Source organism: Podarcis erhardii (genome assembly GCF_964252035.2).
Source record: "Podarcis erhardii genome assembly, chromosome: 14".
NCBI lineage: Eukaryota > Metazoa > Chordata > Lepidosauria > Squamata > Lacertidae > Podarcis > Podarcis erhardii.
The window spans coordinates 31,214,828-31,227,051 of NC_138503.1; the positions used below are offsets into that span (position 1 = coordinate 31,214,828).

The 12,224-nt window shown below is 51.6% G+C and overlaps 1 protein-coding gene across 5 annotated transcripts in view; it reads left to right on the top strand.

Annotated features, from left to right (window-relative positions):
- The window catches only part of CASKIN1 (CASK interacting protein 1), a 114,361-nt gene that overhangs the window by 85,889 nt on the left and 16,248 nt on the right, over window positions 1–12,224 (top strand). For 2 of the 5 annotated variants that reach the window (XM_081840618.1, XM_081840622.1), the window contains 6 exons: window positions 1,460–1,554; window positions 4,117–4,234; window positions 5,162–5,407; window positions 9,547–9,654; window positions 10,394–10,515; window positions 11,592–11,679. In XM_081840618.1, coding sequence (XP_081696744.1) covers window positions 1,460–1,554; window positions 4,117–4,234; window positions 5,162–5,407; window positions 9,547–9,654; window positions 10,394–10,515; window positions 11,592–11,679 — 777 coding nt within the window. The remainder of the gene's footprint in view (window positions 1–1,459; window positions 1,555–4,116; window positions 4,235–5,161; window positions 5,408–9,546; window positions 9,655–10,393; window positions 10,516–11,591; window positions 11,680–12,224) is intronic. The other 3 variants (XM_081840619.1, XM_081840620.1, XM_081840621.1) reach the window with 3 other exon arrangements.

Below are 12,224 nucleotides of genomic sequence, written 5' to 3' on the forward strand. Positions count from 1 at the left end.
CTTTCACTAGCTCTGTAGTTACCTCAGAATTGGGAATCTCCCAGTTTATAAACGTAGGTTTCAGGAACTGGTTTGCAATGGGCAAACTGTTCGTTTTCCAAGTGGGCTTAATCTGTAGAGCAGGGAGAGAAACTCGCCCCAAATTTGGCCGTTCCCAGGTGAGTCTCTTCTTTGAATATTCCTAAATGCTGGGAGCTGGAGGGCGATACCTGTGCAACACCTCATTTTAGGGAGGCTTCTCTGGAAGAATTCTTAGCCAATTACACACTCCCATCTTAATTAACACAGGGCAGGAGAAGGGATGCCGCAGAATTCCGACGAAAACAGAAATGGGAGCCCAGATTGCCCATGTTTACTTAATTGTCCCATGTCTGGAACATAAGTTAACCCAGCAAATATAGTTGGCATCTGCTGTTGTTGATTTTAGTCCTCAGATTATACACACGCACACCCCACCACCATCACCAATTTGCATTCCTTTGCATTGAAATGAACAGGGTGGAATAAAAATGTAACTTACATAATTACACAAGTTATGTGATTTTGAAACAACAGGATGAACAATGTAGTTTGGGGCAAAAGGTGAATTGTAGGAGAATGAAACAGTGTTGTGCATGACAGGTGCAGGGCAGAATGGGAATTGGCGCCTTCTTCCTGCCCTAGTCAGAAGAGGTTGCCAGTTGGATTTCTCTGCCTCGGTTTCCCCAAATGTCTTCGGCCAGGCAGATGTCAGGCTTGCAAGGTCCGCTTCGTTGTTTTGCTAGAACACAAACATCTACCACCTGGAGCCAGGTGCAAAAGATCTACAGCTATAGCATTAAAGAGTGAGGTGCCTCCGAGCATGTTCTGAGTGCAGGGCTTTGCTTTCAGAACCAAAGCTCACAATCCTTTCACACAAACAACCTCTCCTGGGTCATCAGTTTACTTAGGTGGAATAAATAGCTTGGTTTTCCTGTTGCTAAACAATGGGAAGCTGCAAATCCTTCCTCTTCCATTTATTTATTGTTCGTTATTACATTTATATGCCACCTTTCCTCCGAGGAGCTCCAAGAAGCATCCATGGCTCTACATTCTTAGTTGCACAACAACCCTGTGAAGTAGGTCTGGCTGGTTGACTATCCTGTGGTCACTCAGCAAGTTCCATGGCTGAGGGAGAACCCCGGTCTCCCAGGTCTTAAACTACAACTCTTACCACTACACCACACTGCCTTTTACTGAAAATCACCAAGATTTGCCCCACTCCTTGGTCAAGTAAAGCTGTGCCTTTAAGCATGTACAGAGTACCCATCTGCCACCAACGCACAACCTCTGCTACCCCGCCAAGGGTTCAGAGGAAGGGTCCCTGGGTGGAAAAGCCCTGCTTCCCTGCTTCCCTGTAGCCTTGAGCCCCTGCGTCTCTTTCCCTAGAAGGCATGCAACCGCCTCCTCCTCCTCCTCCTTCACCTTTGTCTCTGCCTAGATGCTTCCGCCGCCCTGCAGGTCAGGGCCGTGAAAGATTACTGCAACAACTACGACCTGACCAGCCTCAACGTCAAAGCCGGGGACATCATCACAGTGAGTTTGCCTGTTGTCCTGGGTGTTGGGATGCTGCTAAGGAATCGGGGGCAATTGGCAAGCCCCCAGCTGGCTCCAGCCCACCGGCCGACGTGCCGGCCAAACTCCAGTCCTTGGTGCAGCATGAATCTGCGACCCAGAGCTTCAGAAGCTGGGCATGCAACTCAGTAGAGTAAACACACAACAGAAGTGGCAGGGAGTGGCTGTGTAAAGCATATTTACAAGCAGTTTATTCAGTGTACATCAGGACAAGAGGAAAAACATGTCTTCTCCCCTTCGTGTCCAAGCAAGCAGCATAAGCAAAAGCTATACGCAAACGGAAGTTCCCAGCAAGCTGTGCTGGAGTGTAAACAGGCATGTGACACACAACAGTCATGCCTGTCCCTCTTAAGGTGGAACAGAATATTCTAACACTGGGCTGACCAAGTCAGGAATGGAAGATAAGTTGAGGACCCAGAGGAGGACTCCAGCCAGATGTGGGGGCCTCTGTCGGGAATGCGGGAAGCAGCTAGCGAGGATCTGAGAAGGGGGCAGGGGCTTCCCTTGTCTCCATCTCTGCAAGGGGAGCCAGGAGTTCTGTCTTCCTCTCTGTCACATGCTCACCCCAGCACCATTGGACACTGGGAGTGTCCTTGCCTGCCCAAAGGGGGATGTTGCACCAGACATGGCCACATCTCAGGAGGCAGAGATGCCTCCCTTGTCACCTGTGTCCAAGAGGAGCCAAAAGGAAGGGAACAGAAGACTCTGCTCACTAGGTGTAGCAAGCAATTGCAGGAATGCTTTCAGCCTGCAGAAGACTCCGTTCCTACATGGTACGACTGCGTCATATGCACAATTAACTTGTGCAAGTCCAACCTTGGGGCCAGCTTAGCCCGGTGGTTCCATTGACCAACACATTTCTTGGATCTTCCAATTGCCTACAGCGATTTGAAACCTGCCGGCACTGCTTGGCTTAAAAAAACCCCACACCTTGTGTGGTTGAAAGCTGGCCAATTAAATGCACGCAAAAAGAGCTTTTAAGCTCTTCACCTTGTTTCACAGGCAAGCCCTGCTCAGGGGTGTTCTTGCAAGAACTTGTGGGAATTTGGGCAGCCCCGCAAGACTGCCCCCAGAGCTTGCACCCTGAGCAAGGCTTGTCCAGTAATCCAGGTGGAGAGTTTTGACGCTCTCTACCTTGCTGGTTGCTGGAGAATGAGAGGGTAAAGCCAGGTTGGTGCATCGGCTGTGGAAGATAAGGATGCTCATGCAAGTTCAAATATAGGCGTTTTTATGTATGCGCACCATCACTGGAACATAGCCCCTACTCAAGATGCGATTGTACTACACGTAGGATATCCTAGGAGTCCCACCTCCCTCTCCATGTTGGGCAGAGCCTCTCTCTGACATGCCTTCCCCAGGTGCCCTTGGATACTGGGAGCATCCCTGTCTGCCCAGTGGGGGGTGTTTCACTGGTCCTAGACACATCTCAGGAGATGCCTCCCCCATCACTTAGGTGCAGGAGGAGCCCAAAGACAAGGTAGCAGAGGGTTCCACCCACCTGGCAAAGTGAGAGATTGCAGAAATGCTTTCAGCTTGAGGAACCAGCCCCGTTCCTATATATAGGATAGCCAAAGAGTGTGAAAGTGTCGGATCAACATCCATAGCTTTGCCAGTTAGAGCACCTGCTGCTATTGTAGCTGTATTTAGGATTAGCCACCTGCATTGCCTGAAGTGCCTCAAGCCAGCCATCTGCTTGTGGACCGCAGTAATCTAAGCATTAGAGTTTTTGGAAAAAGCTCTTCATCCAGCCTTGGCAGTGCACCATGCAAAGGGGGTCTGTTCTGGGCCAAAGACGAGGCCTGGTTGAGATGTGGCATCCTCTGGATGTTGCTGGATCCCATCTCCTCTCATCCCTGATCTTTGGCCGGTGCTGATGGGACCTGAAATAGCTCAGTCGGTAAAGCATGAGACATCTAATCTCAGCATCATGGGCAGAAGATTCCTGCATTGCAGCGAGTTGGACTAGGTGACCCTTGTGGTCCCTTCCAACTCTGATTCTATAGTGATTGGCTCAAGGTTAACCAGCCCAGGGTGTGAATTAGAACCCAGATCTCTCCCCAGTCCTATTACGAAACACCTGGAGGGTCCTACCCTGGTTTCCCCCTCATTCAGAGGATTTGTGTCAGGGATGGAAAAGCTTTTTGGCAGCCTGGGGGCCACATTGCAATCCGGGCTGTCTTGGGGGAGGGGGGCACATGATGGGTGGGTGTGGCCAGAGACAAAAAGGGCGGAGCAAGGAATGCAAATCTTACCATAGGCCAGTTTCTACGTGGACCAGCTCCCCCTGCCACACTACTGAGGAACTGCAGTTAGGACACTGGGGTTAGTAGGGAAGACTTTTTGAGTTAGGGGGCTGGGGCTTGGAGGCCGTCTCGAGGCCTTGAAACATCCCAGGCTGGGTGGCATCTTCTAGCTCCCATGGCCAACCTGTTGTCAAGGCCCTGGAGCAACCCATTTTGAAGGTGGCCCATTACTTGGTCCCCACTTCTCTACTAACCCCCCACTACCCTCCCAATTTCCCAGGTCCTGGAGCAGCACGCCGACGGCCGGTGGAAAGGCTGCATCCATGACAACCGGACCGGCAATGACCGTGTGGGCTACTTCCCTTCCACCCTCGTCGAAGCGATCAGCAAACGAACAGGCAAGACTTCCTCCCTGTGTGGGCTATTTTTGTCCTATCACTTTCTACCTGACCTGCCTCATTCTTGAGGTGTGAGGCCCTTTGCAGATGGAGACCCCGGAGTTTTCTGTTCATTGCCATAAAGCAAATCAGTAAGGGGAAGTTCGGAGCGGAGGCAATTCCGATTTTGCACCCTGAATGGCTGTTCTTTGGGAATGCCAGGGAGGTAGTAGCATACGCAGGACCCTCGAGCTCCTCCTGCTGAGGCCCACCCAATTTCCATGGCTCTCTTCAGCTATGATTCCTGCATTGCAATGGGTTGGACTAGACTAGCTGACTTTGGGTCCCTTCAAATCTTAACAATTATGACTCTTTGCAGCTGGCGGAGGTGGCGGCAGGAAGTGCAGATGTGGCTTCCATAGGATCACAGGCTGGCTCAGTAGACGAATATCTGCATTGCATACAGAAAGGTTGGGATGGGAATGTCCCCTGCCTGAAGCCCTGGAGAGCTGCTGCCAGTCAGTGTCGACACTACTGAGCTCGATATACCAAGCTAGACCTTTGGTCTAAGGCAGCTTCCTACATTCCTAACGGGAAAGGCAGTAGCATGTATAAGGTCTTGGGTTCCATCCCTGGCGTCTCTAGGTAAGACTGGGAGAGAGCCCCATCCGAACCCCCAGAGAGCCACTGCCAGCCCGTGTACGCAACACTGAGCTAGGTGGATCAGTAGTCTGACTCAGTGGAAAGCAGCCACACAGGAAAAGGTTGGGGAAAGTCTCCTGCCCCAAACCCCAGAGAGCTACTGCCAGTCAGTGCTGACAGTATGAAGCCAGATGGGTCTGACTCCCTATCTTCTAACTTTGATAGGCAGCTTAAAAATCACCTTCCTCCTTCTCCAGGTCTGCAGGACCCATTTCACGGTTTGCCTCTTGTTGTTTCTATTGCCAGGTCCGTGGGACGCTGGGCCTTACCCTGGGCAGTTTCAAGCAATCTCCCTCCCGGCTGGAGGGGCCTCGGTGCCTAATGGCCATTCCTGCTTCTCCTCCTCCTCCTCCTCCTCCATCACCTCTTCCTCCCATCATCAGGTCCATTTCCTGCCTCCACCTCCACCAAACCCCCACCAGCCTCTTTTCAGTTCCTTTGGCTACCGCCGGCTCCCCCACGGCGCTGTGGAAGGGCCTGGCACCGTCCCAGGTAGTCTGTCCTGCATCGCTTCGTTTGCTTCTGATTTGTGTTTTTGTCATGTTTTTGCGTTGCTCCCAGGGGGGTTCCTGCATTCCTCTCATTCCCCCCATCCTCATCCAGGTTCTGCTCTCTATGTGTGCATGTGGCCAAGGATGTGGGTCAGGCATCGAAAGAAACTAGTGCGGCTGCATAAGGAGCTTACTGAGGAGCCGAGGTTTGAAAGGGGCACATATAAACAAATTACGCTAGTAGGACTGCAAGAAGTTTTGTAAGGAGAAATATATGAAATGTTGCAAAGAAGAGAGACATTAGTTATGATATTTAAATGTAATAGTGGAAGTATGAAATGTAAATTAAGTGCAACGCCTGGTAATATCACGGTGCAAAGACGGGCTTGCCAAGCAAAGTAAATGAAAAAGAGAGGTCTCTGCCCCAAGCAACTTACAGTCTTAAATTTTTGGCCAAGGTGAAAGCTCTCCAAAGAGAATTCTTGGCTTGAAATTTTGGGTGGTTTGGTGGATATGAAACCCTCACACATACACACACACAACCAGATCCCTGGCCTATCATCATCATTGCAGTGTTTTCCCCAGGGGGGTTCTGGAAGAGGAGAGCCAGCAGCCGGTAGCTACCCAGAGGAGCAATGATGATGATAAATGCCCTCATTGCCCCCCGATTCCTATAAATAATCAATATTACACACTCTCTCTCTCTCTTCTGCAAATTAGATTGTGCAATTTTGGGGGCGGGGGCAGTATTTTGTGAATGATGAAAGCTGAGGACAAGACGAAGGAATGAAAACCTGGCACTCCTGAATGTATTTTGGAAAAAAATCTTCCTTTCCCAAAGGAGGCTTCTTTATTATACTCCTTGGCAAAATCTGCCTGCAAGAAGCTTCCCTTGTTCATAGAATCATAGAACTGGAGAGCTGGAAGAGACCCAAAACTCACCTATCTAGTCCCAACACCCTGATATGTTGCCACTTATGAAAGCAGATGGAAGTCCAAGGTGGGGTGTGTGTGTGTGTGTGTGTGTGTGTGTGTGTGTGTGTGTGTGTATGAGAGAGAGAGAGGGAGTGAGTGAGTGTGTGTTTCAGGTCTAAGGTGCAGAAGGAGGGAAGTCGTTTCAGAGGAGAGTAAGAATCGGCAAAAGCAGAACGGCTGGAGCAGCTTTGGGCAACTTGGGAGTCCTTCAGATGTTCTGGACCGCAACTCCCATCAGCTCCAACATCCATAGGCGCCGACTCCATGGGGCCTGAGGGGGCCCGAGCCCCCTCAAAAATTCGTTTGGGGGGGCTCTGCCCCCCCAATAATTTAAGAAAATTATTAGTTATATTATGCTTTGTGAAATCACAAAACTATGTTGGTATTTTTTATTTTCCTTGTTTGACGATAGTTACCTTTTAAAATACATTCAGTAATGAGTTAAAACAAAGCCACTCCCGATCTAGAGAGGGGGTGGGGTTGCGGGCTCTTGACCCATCAACAATCTCGCGGGGCTGGCGTCAGCCCGTGAGAAGCAGGGATTCCCCCTAGCTCATTAATATTCACCGCCCACGGCGGCAGCCAATCGGCTGCCGCAAAGGGCGGGCCCTCACAGGTTCACTTAAGGTCGGGGCAGCCCGGGGCTCGCCTCTTTCGTTCCCCCAGCAGCAGCGGTTTGGAGGTCTTGGGCCCCCCCAATATTTTTTATAAGTCGGCGCCCCTGCCAACATCCCAGGGCTATGATGGCTGGGACTGATGGGAGTTGTAGTTCAAATCAGCTTGAGAGCCCCAGGATCAGGTAGAAAGTGTAGGGTTGCCATCAAGGCCCATTATAATACAGGATTGCCCTGTAATTCAATGTCAAGTGCTAAGTCCTGTATTGATGCAGTTCTCTCCTGCATTTCAGGTCTTTCCTCTCTGACTTCCTCTCTGTGTGCCAAGTTAGGGATCCTCTACAAATGCTTTTGTTTGAAGGGAAGTATGAAATGGCATGTGTTTAAGCTCTGGGTAGCCAAGCACAGACAGATTTACAAATTCGTGTGTGTGTGTGTGTGTGTGTGTGTGTGTGTGTGTGTCGAATTGCAGAAGGGCCATCCTGTTTGGCTGCAATAAATTGCAATGGATTGCTTTGAAGTCACTTTAGCACCAGATTAAAAAAAAAACCCACACACAAATGTCCCCCAACTGCCCCACCCTGCCCTCTCCTGTATTTTGCAAGAACAAAGGTAGGAACCCTAGACTCAGAAAAGCAGGGTGCTTGGGGGTGCAATGAAGATCTGCAAAGGTGTGGCTTGTGTTACAGGCAGACATGGGTTGCAATGTGAGGTGTAGCATGACTTGAGTGAGGTGTGAGCCCCAGAGTGCAAATGCTTCCCTTTCCCCTGTTGAGAACCATTTTAGTGTTTGTTTTAGCACTGCTGCATCCCATCTCCCCCCTCCTCCTCTCCCCCTCCCATCAGCCCCCCTCCTCCCCAGCGTGTGGCTCTTTTTCACAAGGGGGACAAACATCCCTGTCCGATAAACGGGTGGACCAGAAAAGTTTTGTTCTTGTTTGCTGAGCCAAGCTAGGGACTCTTCAGGGCAGCGGGGCTTTAGCACTTTCGAGCCCCATCCGTGTGGCCAGAGAACACAAATGGAGATGCACACAGGATTTGCCTGCATGGTGGTTTATTTGGGCCAGCAGAGGAGCCCTGCAGTGCTGGATCAGGCCAGTGGCCCATTCTAGCCCAGGCTCCTGTTTTCACAGCGGCCGGCCAGGTGACCCCAATGGAAGCCCACAAGCAGGACCCGAGAGCAGCAGGAACTCTTCCACCCCACTCTCATGCATTTCTGATTTTCAGCAACTGGTGTTTGGAAACAGTGCTGGCTCTGGCTGCGGTTTGTAAGCTGCTTTGGGAGATAGATAGATAGATAGATAGATAGATGTAAAGGTAAAGGGACCCCTGACCATTAGGTCCAGTCGTGACCGACTCTGGGGTTGCAGCACTCATCTCACTTTATTGGCCGAGGGAGCCGGTGTACAGCTTCCAGGTCATGTGGCCAGCATGATTAAGCCGCTTCTGGCGAACCAGAGCAGCGCACGGAAACGCCGTTTACCTTCCCGCCGGAGTGGTACCTATTTATCTACTTGCACTTTGACGTGCTTTTGAACTTCTAGGTAGGCAGGAGCAGGGACCGAGCAATAGGAGCTCACCCTTTCGCAAGGATTTGAACCACCGACCTTCTGATCGGCAAGTCCTAGGCTCTGTGGTTTAACCCACAGCGCCACCCGCATCCCAGATAGATAGATAGAAAGATAGATAGATATCAATAAATCACTTTCCTTACCCCCTTGCCCCTACAATAGATCCCTGTGTCTCTTGAGTATTGATTTTTGAATTTTATTGTTATTCATGTTTTTATACTGTATTTTATGCTGCTTTTATAATTAAGTGTTTAAATTTGTTATTTACCGCCCTGAGCCCGGTTTTTGAACTGGGAAGGGCGGGGTATAAATATTTTTATTATTATTATTCTTGAGTATGAGATGCTAAGGGCAAAATATAAGGGACAGGCAGCCACTGCCACCTCCATGCCCTTGAAGCTCAGAAAGCGACTGTGGAACTCGCTCCCACTGGAGGCAGGCATGGCCCCCAATTCAGATGGGTTTAAAAGAGGTTTGGACAAATTTGTGGAGGGGTAAGGCTGTTGAGGGCTGCTGGCCAGGATGGCTGTGCTCTGCCTTGACACTTGGGAGGCAGCAATGCTTCTGATTGCCAGTTGCTGGGAACCACAGGAAAGGAGAGGGCTCTGGCATTCGAATCCTGTTTCCCACGGTGACCTGATTGGCCACTGTGAGAACAGGATGCTGGGCTAGATGGGCCGCTGACCTGATCCTGCAGGCTCTTTTTCTGGACCTTAGTCTGTGCTGGGGATGGGCAGGGTGGGAGGGTTGCAATGGCTGAGAATAACTCTCTTGAGCGCTGGGCAATAATTGGTGCCCCCGCGGAGGGAGGGGCAGCTTCTGGCAGGCTGACCACCTCCCAAACCCTGGAGATATGGAGGTTGGTTGTGGGGGCAGCTGCCGCCATTTGTGCCCCCTCCTCTCTGGGTCACACGCAACTTCATGGGATTCTGCTGACTTGCTTTATGTTCTCGCTCTCTTTCCTGTGGTCTTTGGCCCAGAAGGTTCCCGAGGGTCTGACGCCAGCCCGTCCCACTTGTCCCCATCGCCAGGCGCTGGCACACCAGCTCCACCAGAAGAGATCTGGGTGCTTCGCAAACCCTACGCAGGTAAGAGCATCATGAAAAGCGCTGATGGATCAGGCCAGAAACCCATCTGGTCCAGCACTCTGGAGCTGGGGTTCAGTGGCAGGACACCTGCATTGCAATGCAGAAGGTCCCAGGTTCGATCCCCAGCAAAATCCTGGCTGAAATCCTGGAGAGCTGCTGCCAGCCAGTGTAGACAATACTGTGCTAGATGACCCAGTGGTCATAATCATGAGACAGCAGCTTTCTAAGCTCCTGGGAATGGCTGCAGCTCAGTGGAAGAGCGCCTGCTTTGCTTGCAGAAGGACCCCAGTTCAATTCCCAGTGGCATCCCCAGGAAGGGCTGGGAACGTCCCCTGCCTGACACCCCGGAGAGCGGCTGCCAGCCAGTGTGGACAGTATTGAACTAATGGGCCAACAAATTGGCTTAGAGTGAAGCAGCTTCTTGTGTTCCTGTGGGGGGAGAATGAGATATCACTGGCAACAGCTGTGTCTGCCATGATACCTGGTCCCTCCACCCCAAGTTTTATTTATTTCTTGCATCTATACCACACCTTTTTCTCCTCAAGGAGCCTGCTTGGCTTCTCTGCTTGGGGCTCCTTCCTCTAGCTGGCTCACAGTTCCCTTGTATGCGGTGGTCCCGGTGGTCACCCCTGGCTACCAGGCAAGTGCTTAACATGCTGCAGAGTCAAGTCAGGCTCAATATCTTTTTTCTCGCCGCCCCTCTGGGCCTTTAACCACCTCTCCCCTCCCTGTTGGCTAGGTGGCGACCGCAGCAGTGTGGGCAGCACGGGAAGCGTGGCCAGTGGGCGGAGTTCAGGGAGTGGCCAAAGCACAGGCAGCGGAGGCCACGCCCCCCTCCACCCGGGCTCGGAAGGCGTCAAGGTGAGCTTACCTATGTTGTCTCTGCATTGCAGGGGGTTGGGCTAGATGAACTGCAGGGTCCCTTCCAGCTCTTTTGATTCTATGATTCTCTAAAAGGCTCATGTTCCTCGAAGCATGTTCAGAGTGATGTTATCTTCATCAAGAGAGTCTGAGATCCAAGGATTATCTCCCCTTCCCAAAACAAAAACAAAAAAACCCCACATCCTGGCTTCTTTGAATCCCAGCAGTTAAAATTATTATTATTATTCGCATTTATATCCCACTTTTTTTCTCCAAGAAGTTCAAGAGGTTCTCCCCCTCCTCATTTAATCCTCACAACAACCCTGTGATGTAGGGTACGCTGAAGGACAGTGATTGGTCACGCCCATTGAGCTTCACGGCTGAGCCGGGATTCGAACCCAGGTCTGCCAGGTCCTAGTCCTTCACTCCGAACCACTACACCACCCTGGCTTCCAAAAACAACCTCAGCTACGTCCCAAGAAAGCTTTCACCCTTGCAGGTTGAGTTGGGCAGCCTTCCAGAGGATTTGGAATACAGCCTTGCTGGCTGCGGTTGATGGGAGCTGTAGTTCAAAACATTTGGGAGGGGGGTGGGCACCAGGTTGGTGAAAATAGCTTTAGATACCATTGGCAGCTTTGCACGTCCTCTGCTGCCCCCTGGTGCCCGCAGCCCACATTTGTGCACCTCTTCTGACTACTTGGCAAGTTGACCAGGGGCTCATTCCATTCCCTGGAAAAAGTGGGCCAGGAGGAGGAGGAGGGAGGGGGGAGAGAGAGAGAGAGACTTCCTTGCACTGCCCCCCCTGCCCCCCAAGCCGTTCTTTTTTCTAGATACCGGAAGCCTCTTTTAAAATTTGTGCTGCAAGGCACGCATGCCAAGCAGCCGTGCCATTGTGCCACCTGTTTTCCTTCTTGTACCCTAATGAGTAGCTTTGCCAACAGAGTCTTAGATGTTTTGGGGTGGGGGGTGAGGGGCTGCCAGTTCCCCCCTGCCTTCCAGGACCCTATTTGCAGTCTCTTTCTTTTTTAACAGAGTGTGTGTTTTTCTCACCCCCCCCCCCGCCTGCCATTCCTCAGCTTCTGGCAACCGTCCTTTCCCAGAAGGCGTCTGTGCAAGAATCCGGCGTGGGTGATGGGCCTGCCAAAGCACTGGAGACGCCTGCAGGTGCGTGGATGCTCACAGCTCATCCGCCGGAGCCTTTTTGGGTCCCCCCCCTTATTTCCTTGAAGAGCTGCAGGGGAACCTTCCGAGCTAAACATGACCCTTCCTCTCTGCTGCTGCCATGCCTTCGCTTGCTTTGGTTAGTAGGGGGAAATTGGGGTGGGGTGGGGTGCTGCTGCCAGGGTGAGGTTGGTAGGGGGGTTGGTGGTGCCTGTGTCCCAGAAAGAGCCCCCCACCCCACAATCTGGCTTCCTGGCTGTCCTCCAACCTCCAGCGAAGGAGCAATCTGGTCCCCGATTGCTGTTTATCGCTGGCTGGTCTGCCTTTGCCTGCACCCCCCTTCGAAAAAACCAACAACCCATGTATCTGTTTTCTATTTTGATGGGGCTCTGAGCTTCAGACATCCCAGCCTTTTTGAAATACCGATGAGGACCCTGCTTCCTAGAGGTCTCTGCTAGGTCCCCCAGGCACAAGTCACCAGGAGGTGGGTCTCGGCGGACCGCCACCCCACCCCTGAGAACGATGGTTCCTGTTCCCTTGTTGGCACG